This window comes from Xyrauchen texanus, chromosome 32, assembly GCF_025860055.1.
Source record: "Xyrauchen texanus isolate HMW12.3.18 chromosome 32, RBS_HiC_50CHRs, whole genome shotgun sequence".
Taxonomy (NCBI): Eukaryota; Metazoa; Chordata; class Actinopteri; order Cypriniformes; family Catostomidae; genus Xyrauchen; species Xyrauchen texanus.
In genome coordinates, this window is record NC_068307.1 from 2,627,477 (window position 1) to 2,647,473 (window position 19,997).

A 19,997-nucleotide genomic window follows, 5' to 3' on the forward strand; every position below is an offset into this window, starting at 1 on the left:
CTCTTGGACACACACATATTGAAAAAGGGATCTCACCGAATGCTCTCCAGCAAGGGTGTTTTTCCGGACCTGTGGGACATCGTGCTTCCTCACAGGCCAGTTATGACAGGACACGTCTTCAAGCCTGTCAACAACTCTATCTCTGCTGCTCCTCTGCAGCATTCGCTCCCATACTGCGGCCCAACGATGGCCTGTTATTTCACCCCCCGGCAACACCATGCGGTGTCTGTGTTAGCGGCTGTCAGTCTCATGGCTCTCATGTAAATCTGTGGCTTCTGTTTGTGCCGAGACCTGTAAATCGAGTCCCTACTGCTGCGGCAACAGTAATGGACATCTCTGCAGGCTACTTCCATATGTCTCTGTCCACCTCAATGCTTTCTGATGCGCTTGTATTTGCCTCTTATCTGTGATAGTCATGCTTGGATACCCCACAGTCACAGTGTTTGCTGTTCTGGAGCTGCCAGGCTCCCCTACGCCATGTAACGGTTTTCCTTTTGTTTTTCTTTTTGTAGTGAGATTGAATCTACCCATGAATAAAGACTACAGCGAGTTTGTGTCATGCCTCCATTCACACGAAGACTAATGTTGTGCCACCGTTAGTAAAGGCACTCAAAGTCAGCCATCGCAGTGAGTTTGCCTATGTAAATTCCCCTTTATGCAAATGACTGCCGTTTGCCTTATCACAAAGCTGGCCAAGGGAGAGAGCTCTGTCGTGAGTCCCTATTGAAGGGGGAGAAACGGCCCAAAGCTGAGAGTTCACACAACTCTCTGCAAAGCATTAACAAAACACAAATGCAAATTTTTTATGGGTCTCAGCTGGAGAGTCCAAATGTGCGCAGCAGGCTGCTCTGTGTAAACAATATAAATAAATGCACTTGATAAATGTTCTCACCACTGGCGAAACCGGCCTGTGACAAGCACACAAAACAGACTACAGGACGGGAACATGCAAGAAGGAAGCAATTAAATCTTGTGTCCCGCTGGGCAGTCGGAAAATGGAAAGTCGCCCTTTATAAAAAAAAGAGAGACACGGAATGAAGAGGGAAGATACCACTAAATGTAAATGCCATGGCAACCTCAAGCAGCAGAGATGCAATGTTTCCCCAACTGGATGGATGGCATTCCGAGATATGTAAATATTCCCTTTGACTCTTCTACTCTGGCTTCGGTTCTTTTTTTAACACCATATATGCAACAAACTCATTTCTTCACATTTATGCATTTGACACACACTATAGTGTCACCATGGTGACTTACATGTAAATTGCATTTCAGATAGAATTAAAGGAATGTTCTGGGTTCAAACGAGTGAAGCTCATTCGCCAGCATTTGTGGAATAGTGTTGATTACCACAAAAAGTTATTTCGACTCGTCCCTCCATTTCTTTAAAAAAAGCAAAAGTCTGTGTTCCAGTGAGGGACTTACAATGGAAGTGAATGGGGCCAATTTTTGGAGGGTTTAAAAGGCAGAAATGTGACGCTTATAATTTTATAAAAGCACTTACATTCATTCTTCTGTTAAAACTCATGAATTATTTGAGCTGTAAAGTTGTTAAATTGTCATTTTTATGGTCGTTTTTAGGGTTTACAGGTTTATAGTGTTATGTCGTCATGGCAACAAAGTTGTAAAATTGGCTATAACTTTACACAGAAAGGGTTATTAAGTCATTTTATCACAGTAAAATCATGTTAACACAAATATTGTTTACGTCTTGTGTCTATACTTCTGAAACAGTGATTATTTTAACGTTTACAGATTAAACCCCCTCCATTGACTTCCATTGTAAGTGTCTCGACTGGACAGTCGAGGGAGTCGAAATTAATTTTTGTGGTACTCAACATTGTCACAAATGCTGTCAATTGAGCTGACCTTCCGGAATGTTCCTTTAACCAACTAATCATACTGCCAACTACTCGACAGAACAATTAGTTAAGACGACAACAACCCTTTAAAGAAAGTAACTTCTTACACTGCAAACTACATAGAAAAAGTTGCTACATTTAAGCTGCTTCATGTTTATAATATGTGATATAAATGATAAATATTAAAAGTTTAGTCAGCTGATCTAACACGTTATTAGAAATCAAAACACGTCTCCAAAAGAGTTCCAACAGGAAAACAATGTAGCCAACACCGCCTGGATGCAAAGTGCATTCAGTCAAGGACAAATCATCTCTAAAATACTTCTACTGTACATGACACAGCACTAGTTAAACATAAACTACTGTGACTGTTTAACCTCCTGAGACCTGAGCGTGACTGCTGTGAGCATTTTCCATGTCCCGTTTTGACCTAATAAACAAGTAAAAAAGAAAATAGGAAGTTTGAATTGAATGTGCTTAGCTGCACAGATGCTCCCTTGCTCCCTATTTAGTGCATGACTTAACCTCCATTGTGCTGTCTGTCTGCACTGGTCTCAGAACAGTTATAGGAGAGCTATAGGATGCTCCCTTGCTCCCTATTTAGTGCATGACTTAACCTCCATTGTGCTGTCTGTCTGTCTGCACTGGTCTCAGAACAGTTATAGGAGAGCTATAGGATGCTCCCTTGCTCCCTATTTAGTGCATGACTTAACCTCCATTGTGCTGTCTGTCTGTCTGCACTGGTCTCAGAACAGTTATAGGAGAGCTATAGGATGCTCCCTTGCTCCCTATTTAGTGCATGACTTAACCTCCAGTGTTCTCTGTCTGTCTGCACTGGTCTCAGAACAGTTTGAAATGCACCTTATGTTCATCCTAACTCCATATAAAGCCTCTGAAAGACACATTTTCCAGTTTTTGGATGAACCCTTTGATTCTCAGTTTGATAATGCACAGATAACATGAGATTTCTAAGGGAAAAAATATGCAATAGTACACATTAGTGAACATTGTGTTTAGCAGCGTGGTGCTTCACGATTAATTGCTCAAATATTAAAAATGGCATATTGGATGAATCTAGAGTCTAGAGGAAATTAATTCAGTTTCTTACCAGATGTAGTTTTGTTGGCGTTTCTCCCAAAGACAAACTCCGCTGTGATCAGCACCATGTTGTTTGGTCACATGACAAAGTTTTAACCCTTTACTGACAGCACAGAGTCTTCTGAACTAAGATCAGTCGGTTTAAATTAATTTAAATTATGCATTGCGTATATCGAAGCCAAAATTACAGTGTCCACGCATTTGAATGAGGGGTCACACAAGGTTCTCTCTCTCTCTCTCTCTCTCTCTACACACACACACACACACACACACAGTCCAATATCCCCAGGTAGGACGATGCGTTTTCCTTGAGTAACCTTGGTTGAAATAGCAATCACACTCATGTTTCTTTCATTCAAATCTTTTCCACTTTACTAAAGATCACCTTGTCCCAAACAAAGACTCACTCATTCAGAACCTCGGAGGAAAAAGAGAGCAATGGCTTGGGAAAAATACCTATTTCATCCTTTTCTCTCATGCATTTTTTGTTCTTTTGGCTTGCATTGAAGGCAGGGACGTAGGATTGAAGGTTTTCGGTTCAATAAGGCTATTGCACATTTTAAAAATGCAGTTTTCATGGCAAGTGGGTCACAGTTCTGTTCTGACAGGGTCACATGCGTCCGATTAAGGGAGTTAAAATATTGTTGATAAATCACAATTGTGTTATTGTTTATACATTTACAAAGTTGTCAGTATTCCTCTTCAGCTTATGTTAATAATTTTGTTTTTGTAGCATTTCAAGCATACACAATAATATATATATATACTGGTGGCCAAAAATTTTCTATGTATATATGTGTGTGTGTGTGTGTGTGTGTGTGTGTGTGTGTGTGTGTATGTGTGTTGTGATGTCATGTCGTTCGCATGCCAGATCACAGGCTGCCAAAGCATCATTCCAACGGAGAGTTACAGCAGGGGGACAATTCCAGGGAGGTCAAAAGAAGTGCTTCAAGGATTCGCTGAAGTCCTCCCAGACTCCCTTCAGCATAGACCCAGACAGCGTGGAGGAGACAGCCCAGGACAGAACCAAATGATGCTCCGCAGTCCACAGCGGCTTTGTGACCTGTGATGCCAACAGGCACTTTTCAGCAGAGAAACGACGGTAGGCCAGGAAAGCTAGCGCTAACAACCCCCATTGGCCAGCCACCATTCCCTGTCCTCACTGCCAGAGAACTTTCCAAGCGCAGAGTGGATTCATCAGCCATCTGCGCACTCACAGACTTGCCTTACTCCATCAACCCCTGGATGACTAAACTGATCATCATTGATTATGATGGACAAAAAAGAAGTGTGTGTATATATATATATATATATGTGTGTGTGTGTGTGTGTGTGTGTATACACACACACACTCACACACACACACAGTTGTGTTTCCATGTTTTATGGGGACTTTCCATAGACATAATGGTTTTTATACTGTACAAACTTTATATTCTATCCCCTAAACCTAACCCTACCCCTAAACCTAACCCTCACAGAAAACTTTCTGCATTTTTACATTTTCAAAAAACATAATTTAGTATGATTTATAAGCTGTTTTCCTCATGGGGACCGACAAAATGTCCCCACAAGGTCAAAAATGTTGGGTTTTACAATCCTTATGGGGACATTTGGTCCCCACAAAGTGATACACGCTCACACACACACACACACACACACACACAGACACACACACACACACACACACACACACACACTGGTGCAGCTATTATTATGAAGACTCCATAGATATAATGATTTTTATACTGTATGAACTAGAGATTCTTTCCCCTGATCCTCACAACAAACTTTCTGCATTTTTACACTTTCAATAAAACATCGTTTAATATGATTTGACTTATGGAGACACTAGAAATGTCCTCATAAACCACATTTATAGCATAATACCCTTGTAATTTCTAGTTTATAACATAAAAACAAGTCCTTGTAAACCAGCTAATCTCGCCCGCACACACACACAAACACACTCTCTCTCTCTCTCTCTCTCTCTCTCACACGCACACACACACACACACACACACACACACACACACACACACACACACACACACACACACACACACGCATGCATGCACGTGCACACGCACACACACTCACACTCACACTCACACACACAGACTCACACTAACTAACTCACTCATACACACACACACATACACACATACACACACACACAAAAACGCACACACTAACTCACTCATAAACACACACACACACAGACTCACACTAACTCACTCATACACACAAACACACTCACACACACTTCTATTAATTTATAACAGCACAATCAGGCCTCATTAGTGACACATACACAACCAGCTTTTCTATAGTCAAGTCAATGTTTGATTTGAACAAAACTTTAGTTTACTTTTGTACAATAAACAGTTTTGGTGCTGTGGTGGGTCAAAACTGAAGTCCAATGTTAAATCTGGGTCCTGAAGCAAAACCAGTTGAGATCTGCTGGCATAGAATGATGATGCAGTTGAAGACAACTCAGAGCTTTCATGTTCATCCATGACCTTTTCTGCTGTGTTCTCTGATTTGTAGATATATTTGAACTGACGTGTAAAGTTCAGACTCAACAATGCTGTAGAACAAACTCCCGAAGCATGAGACGGCTATCGTGACTCTGCACTAAAACACAGTATATTATTCTGAGTTGCAGAGCCATTAAACACGCAGAACAAAAAATCAAATCTAGCAGGAAAAGATTTTCTCAGAGGCAATGGACTTTCATGATTTATAACTTGAGAGCTATGAAGAAAAAAGTTGAAGAAAACTTCTTTGGACTGATGGAACAAGCAGAGGACGCTGGTTATTTCATGACGTTTCTGAGTTTTGGCTTCTAACATCAGACTCCTCATGCCCCGTCCCATGGGAACACAGTCAGCTTCTTTCACGGAGTAATCCTTGACACATTTTTGTACTCTGGAAACTCAAATCAGCTTTGTACTTCCTGCTGGACACGCTTTATCCTCCACTTTAACAGATAGGTGTGCACTTAGGCAACATACAAAATAAAGTGCTTTTGGGAAGAGTTTAAACATTCATGATGTTAAGATGGAGAAAGCAAGAGGGGCATTAGCACATTACAAACAGCCAGCTTTTACACAGCAGTCTCTCTGAAAGAAGTGTGTGTGTCTGTTTGTGTGAGACATCACACTAGGGTTGATCAGCAAAGATGCCTTGGCAGTGCAGCCGCTTCATTTCCAATTACATGCTTTGTTGGCAAGGCAACGAGGTCACCCTTGGGAGATGACAAACAAAGTTACCTTCAGATTCCTCGGGCGAGATTTTAATTCTCTGTATGTGCTCTTGCACCCCCAAGTGATTTGCCATCAGAGAAAGAGAAGCAAATGTCTGAAGTTGTCCTTTGTACACTTATGACTGCATTACACACACACACACACACACACACACACACACACACACACACACACACACACACACAGACACAGACACAGACACACACACACACACACACACAGAAATAACAGCTGATCTGTATAGTTCGACAATGTCTTGTGATTCTCCTTAAATGGCTTATATTCAAACTGTGTACCGGAAATGTATCCCATCTTAACCTGACGGCTGTGTGCATTTTCCATTCCCTTTTTGATATGTAACGAGTAGCCAATAATAAAAAAAATGTAAAAAATAGTTTTCCTAAAAATGTATGTCCTCATATGTGGACTAGCGGGACCAATTTGTGAAATTCTAAATAATATCATGCTATAGAAATCCGATTTTTTTTTATCAAATTGTTCATTATGTTTCCAGGAGTGTTGATTATTCCCGTTTTTGAGACGTTACAGACATTACATCATTAACATAATTAATTCTGATTCAAAGTAATGTCATCTACCACCACTCCCAGGTTCTGAGCTGTTCTGGTTGGCGTTAGTGTAGTTGAACCAGTTTGAACAGTGAGGTTGTGGTCAACAGACGGGTTGGCTGGGATCACGAGGAGTTCTGTCTTGGAAAGGTTGAGCTGAAGGTGGCATTTCTTCATCCAGGCCGAAATGGCCAAAAGAGGCAGGCAGAGATACAAGCTGATACTGTAGGGTCATCAGGCTGGAATGACAGGTAGGGCTACATATCATCTGTGTAGCAGTGGTAGGAAAAGCCATTTGCCTCAATGATTGGTCCGATTGATGTTGTGCATATCGAGAATTAGAGGCGTCCATGGCACTGATCCTTGAGGAACACCAGTGGTCAGCTGGTGTGACTTGGATATCTCTTCTCTCCAGGAGACCTTGAAAGATCTGCAGATGAGGTATGACTCAACCCATCCAAGTACAGTTCCTGTGATGCCTAGGTCAGAGAGAGTGTAGATAGGGAATCTTGTGGTTCACTGTGTCAAAAGCAGCAGACAAGTCAAGGAGGATAAGGAATTAGCTCTCGCTAGTCACAGGGTTTCAGCAACTGACATGAGGGCAGTCTCTGTAGAGCGTCCTTTTTTAAAACCAGACTGATGCCTGTTGAGTAGGTTGATCTGTGAGGGAATAGCAGACAGACAACTGGTTGAATACAACCCTCTCAATAGTTTTAGACAGGAAAGGTAGTAGAGAGACCGGACTGTAGTTTCGACTACTATCAGGTTATGTGTTGGTTTTTTTGACTACTGGGGTTACTCAAGCCTGCTTTAATGTATGCGAAATTTACCAGTTGTGAGGGATGTGTTGATAATGTGTGTGAGTGTGGGTAAGATTGATGGAGAGGCAGCTTGCATAAGATATGAGGGGCTATAGGGTCGAGTGGACAGGACGGTTAGAAAGAAGCACTTGGAGATCTCGGTCTCGGAGAGAGAGGAGAAAGAGGAGGACAGAGGATGAGATGTTGGAAGAGAGTGGCTGTAGGTGTTAAGTTTTTATATTGAAACCTGTTTGAGCCAAAAGATTAGAGTCTCTAGTTTTATCCGATGTTCCATTTTAAAAAATTGAGCCATTTATCGCAAAACGGCACACTGTTAAACACAATGACCACATATTCATGGACTGCATGCTCAGTTTCAGTTCAAATACCCTACAGTATATTCACTGTGTATTATCACAGTGAGAATCGATGGGTTCAACTAAAAACTGGAAAACGTGTCTTTCAGAGGCTTTATATGGTGTTAGGATGAAAATAAGGTGCATTTCAAACTGTTCTGAGACCTGTGCAGACAGACAGCACACTGGCGGTGAAGTCATGCACTAAATAGGGAGCATCCTATAGCTCTCCTATAACTGTTCTGAGACCAGTGCAGACAGACAGCACACTGGAGGTTAAGTCGTTCACTAAATAGGGAGCAAGGGAGTATCCTATAGCGGTCCTATAACTGTTCTGAGACCAGTGCAGACAGACAGCACACTGGAGGTTAAGTCATGCACTAAATAGGGAGCAAGGGAGCATCCTATAACTCTCCTATAACTGTTCTGAGATCAGTGCAGACAGACAGCACACTGGAGGTTAAGTCGTTCACTAAATAGGGAGCAAGGGAGCATCCTATAACTGTCCTATAACTGTTCTGAGACCAGTGCAGACAGACAGCACACTGGAGGTTAAGTCGTTCACTAAATAGGGAGCAAGGGAGCATCTTATATCTATCTATGCAGTTAAGTGCATTCACACCTAAAATCTGATCAAAAGTTCAGTTTAAGGCTGCAGATGATGTTTGGATCACTCAACATGTTTGACACACATGGGACGATGAATATCAATGCATAGATTCAACATTTATAATGGATCAGTTTATTTGAAAAAGGTTGACAGTGATTGGATGATTTAGTCCCATTGTCCACATATGTGGACATCAGTTTTTAGGAAAACTAATATGAATATTTATATGTATATTTGCATGTTTCTTAGGGGCTACTAGTTAAAAACAAGAAGGGGGATGTAAAATGCACACAGCAGTCACACTCGAGTCTCAGAAGGTTAAGCAAGACCGTCCCTACATTCATGTCGAAGTTATTTACTATTATACAATTTCAGCCCTTCTGGCTCACCCTGAAACCAAAAATATATCCTTGTATTCATTATTAAGTGGCAATAATGGAATCTATATGGGCTCACGAATAGCCTTTGATGCCCAGTTCATTTTTGCAACAAATGTAGAGAGGAAATAACATTTGGGTGAATCTACAACCGGGCAGATTCACCCATTTATGATACTTCATTTACTGTTGAAGGAGCAAAATATAGCAAGGATTTAAATCAGCTGTTTATGATCTGACGTTTCCCTGTTTCTACAGCTTGATGTGGTACTTCAGTCTCTAATCAGTGTTGTGGTCGTTTTATGACATGCAACACAAGGTATGGCTTTTGTTATTTTCATTGCTTTGAAGCCTGAGATTTCTTACGGTATGTGTGTGGAAAGCTGCAATCTGCACATTTGTATCCATCATTTATCTTGGTGCCAAGCAGTGATGCTTTCTAATCACAGGAGTGTTTGATTTCTTTCCCAGAGGCAGTGAGATCGAGTCAGTCAGCAGCTTTTTCTCAAAGTTGTGTTCGGACCTGAACATTTATGCGGAGCCTCCTTGGTGGTACAGTTTTATAAAAAATACCACAGAACTACTGAACTATGAAGCACCGAAGTACAAAAATCAGCGTCAGACAAACCCATAGTGAGTGAAAGCACATGTTTGCGGTCTGAGAACAATGCGATAGTGATGCTTACGATTTTATCTTCAATTTGTGGAGTAATAGATGTTTTTTATGTCTGTTTGAATAATTGCAACTTGCACAGCATAAACACCATTGCCTGCCTAATATATTTAATGAATAAATAAAGATCACACATACGTGGTGTGTCAGCTGACATTCAATGACCTTCACATGAACCCTGGGAAAAGTCATGAAGCATTGCTTTTTAATGATGTTAATAATCTGCCATGTGCACATTTGATGATGCAAAATAATACATTTCTGAGATCCAAAAAAGTAGATATAGGTATTGCACTAAAGCATAATAGTGTATTTTTGGACTCTAGAAAATGGATATTTTGACATTATTGTTTAATGTGAATAAATAAAGGTACATTTCGGGTTTGAATGTTATTTGTACTTAAGATCTTTGTTTAGTTGGACAAGAAAAACTAGCTTCAGACCATTTGACCTACATATAGTTTTCGACCATTGAATATGGGGAAAATGTTCCACCTTTGGAATACAGCCACATTAAGAGCCCCATATCTCTGGGATTTAACCATATAGTGCCTTAAAAATGGTGATATTAAATGGAAAGTTTGTTCTGAGCCAGAATGTAAAAGGATATGAAGATATCTTTAATATTTCTGGAGTTATGCACACTCCAACTTTATAAAAACAACACAAAAAGTGCTTTTCCCCATTTTCCCAATCCCCTGGAGCAACTTGGATTAAGTGTCTTGCTCAAGGACACAATGGTGGTGGCCGAACCAGCGACCTTCTGATTACCAGTTATGTGCTTTAGCCCACTACGCCACCACGTTTTTGTTTTTTTGGCAAAACGGCACCTTAAGCATTAAACTCTGGTGACTTTATTAATTTCTTGAGGATTTATAGCATTTATGTAACAACTGGCTAAAGCACTTCTAAAAGAGACTATTTAAATGTCAGAAATGAACTTTTTTATTAAGGGGCAACATTTGCACCCCGGATTTGTTTTTAAGGGCATTTTTCACCATTATGAAGGAATTGTTAGGGCATATATTTTTCTAACCACACAAATTATGACAATATGACGTCATTGTGCCTCCTCGTGGTCGCTATAATGTGGTTCTCACTCTCGGTGGAGCGCGTGATGAGTTGTGCGTGGATGCCGCGGAGAATAGCGTAAAGCCTCCACACGTGCTACATCTCTACAAATACATTTGACTTCGATTCCTCCATCCTCTTTCCTTACCTTGCGTCTTTTCCTCACATCCTAAGAGGGAGCTGACAGGACACGACAGGGCCGTAACCACCATAGACATTGAGGGTGACATGTCCCCCCTATATTCATAATAGTGGTGTACTGATATGAGGTATTGCCATGGCTAATTAGTAAATTATTACATTTGGTCCACCCCCCAATACTGAATATGTGGTAACATCCTTGGGACAGTTTTAGAAATGAGAAGCCTTAGACAAGACAGTCGCTGCACAGTTACTTTGCCAGTTCTGCGCTATATTTAATTGACATTAATGCCTTTTTTTGATCAACAACTGACAGTAAAGAACATGATACATATTCAAATAGACATCATAAAGCAAGTTTGTGCGTTACCACGAGCTAAACATTTTAAAGTCATGTTCTGTATCAACAAATTAAGTATTTAAAGAGACAAATACACTTAAAAACACGTTTCGCACCATACACTGCAACAGTAAGGATAACTTCCCCCTGGTTTGGATACGTGATTATTAGAGCTTGTTACCTGTAGCCCTTCAGAGATGCACCACGTCTGTCAAACCCCCCCCCGAAAAAACCCCAAAAAGTAATCGGATCTGCGCAAATCACGTGAAAGACCTATTTTGGATACAAAACGGCGAATTTCACCTAAAGGCGACTAGTTTGCAGACGTTACATGCTACATCCATTCGAGCACCTGCAAAAGTCCTCCACATTTTCCTGTACATATGGAAATTATAGGATGCCAAATGTGCCCTGGTAAGGCAATTGATCTTTTTCAGGAGATCTTGTGATGATGGTCGACATCACACACCACACGTAGGACCCCGTTTCACTTTTGTCAGCTCCCACAGGAGCAGAGGCACCTCGCTTCATGCCATTCATCACAGGTCACCTAAGAAGGTTGATGTTTTTCTGCCGGCTCCTCTCGGATGTAGGGCAGTGCTGCCATTTCTCTTCTGCTCAATCACAAGTAGCGAAAGGAGAAATGTATTGATTTCTCTCAGAGTTTTCAAAAATAATGGAAGCTCCTGAAATGGGTCATTGACTATTGTACATTTCAGCTCCCTGTGCTTCTGTTCATCCATCTTCTCGGGTTTCTATCTCTCTTAATCCATCAAAAACATCACTAGAGCGCTAGATTTAAAACATGTCAAACGTACCCTAAAGTGTGCCAAGTGATTCTGGCTGTGTTTTATGCCACAGACATGGCGGAGAGCTCCGGCCACGGCTGCACTTTGTCATGCCCAGATGCTCCTCAAACTTCCAAAGTGCCTGATCAATAATAAAAGCCTGTAACAATCAAGCACAGGCTTTTAAAAGAAGCAGATGATGAGAGGCAACTTCAAGGGTTCATCAAAAATCTATACTCTTTTCCTTTCAGGTGTCCCCTAACCCAGGGTTTCTCAACCACCTGGTCGCTGATCATGGTCTGCTGGGCCGCGAGATCCTTTCTGTTGCGAGTGCAAACGACCAATTCGAAGGATAGAACTGTACATTTGCAATGTGTGGGGCAACGGTGACCTCTATTATCAAATCGTGTTAATATCTCCGGGTTTACTTAAGGACCGCAAGAGGCTGCATTCCCTCTGACGTTAATAATTAGCTGTCCAATTACAATGATCAACAATGCTACGAATCGCTCTTTTTGGACAAGGTCTCTTTACGTAGCGTTGAGTGCGCAAGCTTCATGCATTACCTGCAAGTCCCAATCTCTGGTACCAATCTCTCATCATCATTTCATAGCGGAAGTCCCAAGTAGGGTTGCAACCCCTCAGTTAAAATGCGGGATTGTCACGTATGTAGAGATTAAACGATTTGTCCCATATTTAAGCTGGTCCGATGGCGTCACCGCGAAACCGTTCAAGATCATTCATTTATATCATTGATATACGTGTGAAATTGTGCCTACAGTGGGTAAGGGACAGTCTGAAAAGTCATCACACTGTGCTAAAACAGTGGAGTGTGTGGTAGGGGTCCATCTGAAAACGTCTACAACCTACAACACCCCCCCCCACACTCCTTTGGTGGGTCATGGATGACTGACATTCAAAAAGAAGTGGGTTGCATTGGGCAAAAGTTTGCGAAATCCTGCCCTAACCCAGTATAATCCAAAGTGCAGTGCGACACATCAAAGAAATCCACTCCATATTTAAAAGGACACAAGTCTTACTTTATTGACATCCTAAAGTTTATTTTACAAAGGTACGCTTTTCATCCCCACCTCCATGAAACAGATTTACAAAGAAATAAAAACATCTTTAAAAGGCCATAAAAACCAACATCTGGTCCTCTAGCAGCATCCAAACATTTGTACTTCCCGATTCTATGTTTACAGTTATCTCGTAGCCAAGCTATACATGGTAATAACGACATGATACACAAGTATACAAAGTACTGCCACATGGAGCCATTACTCGATTTAGTGCAGAAAAGGAAAATACTCTCATTAAAATAACAATCTTAGGTTAAATAAGCTTAAATAGGAGGGTGAAGGTACAAGACACTTTTCTGAGGTACTTTACAGCAACAAGCAGAATTTGGCTTTTATTTTAGGTGGTTTACAGGTGCTAGTCTGGGTCTTCTGGTCCACCCGTACGAGTTCAACCGTTTCTTTCATTGACAAAGCCATTCAACAGCCTAACCGATAGGTGGACATGAATTTTGTATGTGCAAGAGTAATATGGATTAGCAAAAAGGACCAAAGGACAATGCATTTACCACCAGTAACATCAGGCACAGAAAACATTTGTTTGTTTTTGAATACAACCAAATCACACTCAGTGCTAAACTTATGGAACAATTCTGTGATTAAATCAGCAAAACTATTGCTACAACATTATTTCTATGTATCAACTGGTTACTTACAAAACATGTTTTAAACCATATACAGTACAGCGAGGATCGGGGAGCTTTGGACACTAGGGTGTGATGACAGACGTGGACAGTAGAGGTCGAGCGAAGGTGGATTTTGCAGATAACTAAGGTGGTGGTGAAGGCGAAGGCCGATAACCGATTAATCAGCTGATCGATTAAAATCGATTCATAGAACATCAAAAGATTATTGTTCAACAAAAATCTCAATAATAACCAGAAAAAAAGAAGATTTGGTGCATAACGCGGGACTTTTCAGTATAAACTAGCCCGAAACGCACCGGGGACTCTTATTTTGTAAAACGAAATGATGAAATAACTATCGAAAAATAGAACAGATAGTTCCCAAAAAGTAACCGTCGGTACCGATTAATCGGTAAAACCGATATGTACCGTCTACCTCTAGTGGACAGCCACAAAGCCAGGACTGAACTTGAGTTACAACGCTAGCTTGAAGACGTTAAGCCCAAGGAACCAAAGATTTTAGAAAGAAATCACGGCTCATTACATTCACTCGCAACGTGTTTGTACCCCTCGACTGGTAAAAACGTTCCCTTCCTGCGCTTAAATATCACATCTTGGTTCTTTCAGATTCAATTTTGAACTCTCCCTTTTCTCCTTCACATTCTCTTGTCCCGCCGACAACTAATCGTAAAACCTTTAGTGTGTTAGCATATTAGCTCGGCACACGTTCACATTCAAATGCTGAAAATTTGTCTCTAACATCTTTTTATAGTACACTGGACTGATTCTCCTTGGGGGTTATGTCGTCGCTACGCAAGAGAGGGGAAGTTGCAGACTACTTCGACTCAAGGTTTCTGGTCCATTGTGTTGAGGAACAATTCGGTAAATCTTCTCAGCTGGGCTGCCGCCGTCTGGCTCTCTTCGTGCAGTCGAATGTTGTCTTGTCGGAGATGCTGAACTTGTTCCTGGAGCGTTGCCTTGTCTTCTTGCTCCTTTGGAGACAAATAATAATGCACGAAATGACAAATATCTCCCCTGAAGTGGATGCTGCCAGCAGTACTTGTTCAGCAGTGCTAAAGGATTAATTTAAGCATTCTTACCTTCCTTAGGTCGTACTGGAGCTGTCTGAGAATGAGCTCGAGCTGGTTAACCTTCCCAGTGAGACGCGAAGGAGAGCCTTCTCTGTGAAGACAGAAAGACAGGCATACAATTAAGGTTTTTTGTGTGGCCGTTTTGCTAATTTTACTCATAGGAAAGTGTGAGAAATAGGACAGGAAATTATGGGGTTGAGAAAAGACACAGGCGGGATGATGCGTACATAAAAAGAACTGTGGGGGCAATCGATCATGCTAATACCACGGTACTGCTTGACTAACTAGGGTAAATTAGGAAAATCTGGGAATTGTTTTGCACTTTTGACTTTTGCAATTTACACTTCAGCGGTTTTGGGGAAGCTACTTTGAAACTGCTTCCCAAGCTACAAGCTACTCATAAAGTAGTTGAACTACAGTCAAAAAACTACAGGCTAACAACAAAACATGGGTGGGGGGGGGGGTCACCCCTATTTCTCCCCAATGTGGAACGCCCAATTCCCAATGCGCTCCAAGTCCTCGTGGTGGTGTAGTGACTCGCCTCAATCCGGGTGGTGGAGGACAAATCCAAGTTGCCTCCTTGTCTGAGACCGTCAATCCGCGCATCTTATCACGTGGCTTGTTGAGCACGTTACCGTGGAGATGTAGCGCATGGGTGGAGGCTTCACGCTATTCTCCGCGGCATCCACGCACAACTCACCACACGCCCCACCGAGAGCGAGAACCACATTATAGCGACCACGAGGAGGTTACCCCATGTGACTCCATGTGACTCTACTCACCCTAGCAACCGAGCCAATTTGGTTGCTTAGGAGACCTGGCCGAGGTCACTGGATTCGAACTTGCGACTCTAGGGGTCAAAAAATATTTTTTAAGAATTCCGCTATTTCAATTCAAATTGAATCGAGCAATCTTTGACAAAATAAAATAAAAAAAAATAATATTTTAAAATTTTACATTTTAAAATTTTAATATTTAATTTTTTTTATATTAAATATTTTAATATTTAAAATATTAAAATATTTACATTTTAATATTTTAAAATGTAAATTTTTTTGGAGTGAATGGTATTTGTAGCAAAACCATACTTTTCACAAAATTCACCCTGGTTACTACAGTCATGGATACTGCAATATTACTCTAGTAAAACCATGGTCAATTATTGTAGATGTAAAAGCTGATGCAATTTCTGCGACACTAGCGCCACCAAACGGAATTACCAAAATAAACAATGTTTTCAAAACAGCTTTCAGAAAACGCCCCTCGTCTTCTGTTGTTTAAACAGTCAGATAGTCCTGCTCCCAACTTACGCCATTGGTTTAGAAACATTGTTGGTTGGGGGCAAAAAAGATTGGTAAAAAAACTACATAAAAACAGGAATTTTTGTGGAGTGTGTTTTCAGTTTTCGAGAAAATCTACCAATGAATGGCTTAATTATAGTTGTTTCTGCATATTAAGATGAGGAAGAAGTATTTTAACACTGAAAATGTTACATACGTCAGCTTTAGACATAGTAACAACATTAAATTGAAAATAAATGTATACTTAACACAGACTAATAGAACTAGTTATTACACGGGTCTCTGGGATACTCGATTCTGATTGGTCAATGGCGCCATCTAGTGGTTTGATTTATAATAACAACCGCTCATCCGGGGATTGAGTCATATTAGACCTGTCATCTGGGTATTGAGGGTCATCTTTTCTACTTCTCGTATCCCTCTGCGATCTATAAAAGTAAGCTAATAAAATTATTTCATCTCAATATCAATGTGTCATGTCCATTTATTTATTTATTTGGCAAGTAGTCTTGTAATAAGCTGGATAATGAGCAGTCAGACGGTTATTATTAACTAAATAAACACCATCAAAACTCCGACGTAGACTGGAGGTGCAAATCAGCCGTTCTGCGATTTCTTTCCTTCCACATTATTACAAAACTTCAACGCAAATCAATATTTCATGCCCATTTACTTTTTAATTTGGTTATTACCGTGTAATAAGCCAGTTCACGTTGTGGTCCTGATCACTTTGTAAGGGGGATCACATTATCCCTTAGAAAAACACACTATTTTATATAACGGAGTTGGAATATATTGATAACCAAAGGGAGACGGAGAAATACCTACAAGGCTACTCTAACATTATCTTATCTTTTCATTGATTTGGGGCGGCAGTGGCTCAGGTGGTAGAGCGGGTCGGCCGCTAATCACAGGGTTGGCGTTTCGATTCTCGGCCCACGTGACTCCACATGTCGAAGTGTCCTTGGGCAAGACACTGAACCCCAAGTTGCTCCCAATGGCAGGCTAGCACCTTGCATGGCAGCTCTGCTGTTATTGGTGTGTATGTGTGTGTGTGAATGGCTGAATGAGACACAGTGTAAAGCGCTTTGAATACCGCTAAGGCTAAATATGCGCTATATAAGCGCAGACCATTTACCATTTCCTTCAAGTGTTCTACATTAGCACTTACCCTGCCTCTAGGGTTGAGCCCTGCACACTTCTCACTCTTCTGTTCAGCTCCTCGGACAGCTCTAGAACCTGTTTGTTCTGCTCTTCTTCGGTCAGAGAGCTCAAAGAGGCCATGGTATGATCTAAAAGTGAGGAAAGATTTCATTAGTGAATGACAGACAATTATAACATAAAAAAAAGAAATCAGGAAACCGCCAGAGGTGTACAGGAAAAGGAAACTGGTGAACAGTTGAACTGCATATTGCCTCGGATTGAGGTGATGTCAGCCGATGTTCCAGGTAGGAGCTTCAAGCAACACCCTGAGAAAAGCTGATTAAATCCTACTTTTTTTTCGGCTCCTTCAGAAGTGTTAAATCCAAAACTGCTAACCAGCTTCAGCAGAGCAAGGTGTTAATTAAGTAGGGGAAGGAGATCACGTGGCAAATGGTTAATAGGAAGTGAGAGGGGGGGTTCACACGCTTTCAGGTGAGTTTAGCATATCATTAAGCAGTCATGATTAAGAATACACTGATCTGGATCTTTAACCTGGGAAAAGTGGGATACGGGAGGGAGAGGAACTGCTGCTTTTGTTGCTGCGTTTTGTTTTTCAGCATAAGCTGGACCGAGTGTTGGAAGTGAGCTTAATTTATTTTCTTTAAAAATACCTAAACATACTCACACAGTGGCAAGAATAAGTATGTGAACCCTTTGGTATAACCTGCATTTATGTATTTGTTTGTCTTCAAATCTGGTTTGATCTTCATCCAAGTAACAATAATGACCAAACACAATCTGTTTTATCTAATGACACACAAATTATTGTATTGAGTGTAGTTTGGAAAAAGTATATGAACCCGTCAACTCGACCAAAAGCTAACTAGAGTCAGGAGTTGGCAAACCTGGCATCCAAGTAATGAGACGAGATTGGAGGTGTGGGTTAGAGCTACTTTGACTTATAAAAAGCACTCAAACATTTTGAGTTTGCTAATCACAAGAAGCATCTGCTGATGTAGACGATGCCTCACAAAAATATATTTCAGAAGACCTACAATCAAGAACTGTTGCTTTGCATGAAGCTGGAAAGGGTTACAAAGTTATCTTGAATAGCTTATATATTCATCTGTCCACAGTGAGACAAATTGCCTATAAATGGAAACGATTTAGTACTATAGTTACTCTCCCTAGAAGTGGCCGTCCAGCCACCGCAGAATGATCAATGAGGTACAAAAGACCCCTAGAGTGACAGATAAAGACTTGAAGTAATCATTGGATCTGGTTAACTTCTCTGTACATGAATCTACTATATGGAAAAATATGAAACAGGTATGGTGTCCATGGCAGGACATCATGAAGGAAGCCGCTGCTTCAATAACAAAAACTTAAGGAGTGGTGGTGGTGTAGTGGTCTAAGCACATAACTGGTAATCTGGTAATCAGAAAGACGCTGGTTCGAGCTCCATGGCCACCGCTATTATGTCCTTGAGTAAGGCACTTAACTACAGGTTGCTCCGAGGGGATTGTCCCTGTAATAAGGGCTCTGTAAGTCGCTTTGGATAAAAGCATCTGCCAAATGCATAAATGTAAAAACATTACTGCATGCCCGAAGTTTGCCAAAGACCAACTTGACACAACAACGCTACTGGGAAAATGTTTTGTGGACTGATGAAACTTTTTTATTTTTCTATTTGGTCAATGATAACGAATACAAGACAATATAACGATGATAATTACACAATTTTAATTTAAACATACTGCTGACGAAAATATGACAAATACTACTAAATATCCACAGCATATACATGTATGTAATATAACAACTTACATCTGCGCAGACAATAAAGCCAATGAACAGGTGAACTTGAACTAAGTTTCATACTAGCCATAGTGCGTAACTTGCATTACGAACACACTGCTTGCATAAACAAATGCTCCACACGCAACGTAATATCCTAAAATGACTAAAACACAAATTTAATAACAGTCTCTACAGCATGCAGAATTCAGAATATAGTAACTATAATACCAGGAGCTCAGGTTTTCACAACATGGACAGTTGTAACCTCGATTTTTAATAAAAGGAGGGACAAGTTGAAACGTTAATCAACTTCATGCCACAAATGCTGTCGATTGAGCTCAACTTCTATTGAACTTGGATTATTCATGTGTGTGTGCATTGAAGGTACTATACTATTGCAATGCATTGAGCAAGCATATGCATCAGCATTGGCATACTGTTGTGTATCTGGCTTATTTCACATTTACATTTATGCATTTGGCAGACGCTTTTATCCAAAGTGACTTACAGTGCACTTATTACAGGGACAATCCCCCCGGAGCAACCTGGAGTTAAGTGCCTTGCTCAAGGACACAATGGTGGTGGCTGTGGGGCTCGAACCAACGACGTTCTGATTAACAGCTATGTGTTTTAGCCACTATGCCACCACCACTCCATTTTAACACTCAGCCCTGTCACTACATTGCGCTCTTACACGATGTTGACCTGCCATTGTTCTCTCGAAGAAACAAGGCTAAAAGCAAAAGCTGCTCTCACCTCTTCTAACACCTATCATCGCTTTCTCTCCCCCTCGCTCTCATTTCATTAACAGTCTCACAGTGAGGGGTGTCATAGGAGCTGGAACTGACTGGATGGATAATTATCAGTGCTCTGAATAAAAACACACACAAAGCAGCACATGGAAAACAACAATGTAACGTCCCCTCCTCCCTCCAAGCCCCGAGGCAAAAGCTAACTTAATCATTTCTCCTACCATGAAACGATGGGCTCATATATATATATC

The 19,997-nt window shown here is 40.9% G+C and overlaps 1 protein-coding gene across 3 annotated transcripts in view; it reads right to left on the reverse strand.

The window, feature by feature from the left end:
- Window positions 1-12,988: 12,988 nt before the first annotated feature.
- sipa1l2 (signal-induced proliferation-associated 1 like 2) overlaps window positions 12,989-19,997 on the reverse strand; it is a 125,352-nt gene continuing 118,343 nt past the window's right edge. For all 3 annotated transcript variants that reach the window (XM_052101158.1, XM_052101157.1, XM_052101156.1), the window contains 3 exons: window positions 17,223-17,343; window positions 14,760-14,841; window positions 12,989-14,651 (listed from right to left, as the gene is read on the reverse strand). In XM_052101158.1, coding sequence (XP_051957118.1) covers window positions 14,505-14,651; window positions 14,760-14,841; window positions 17,223-17,343 — 350 coding nt within the window. In that variant the 3' untranslated portion in view covers window positions 12,989-14,504. The remainder of the gene's footprint in view (window positions 14,652-14,759; window positions 14,842-17,222; window positions 17,344-19,997) is intronic.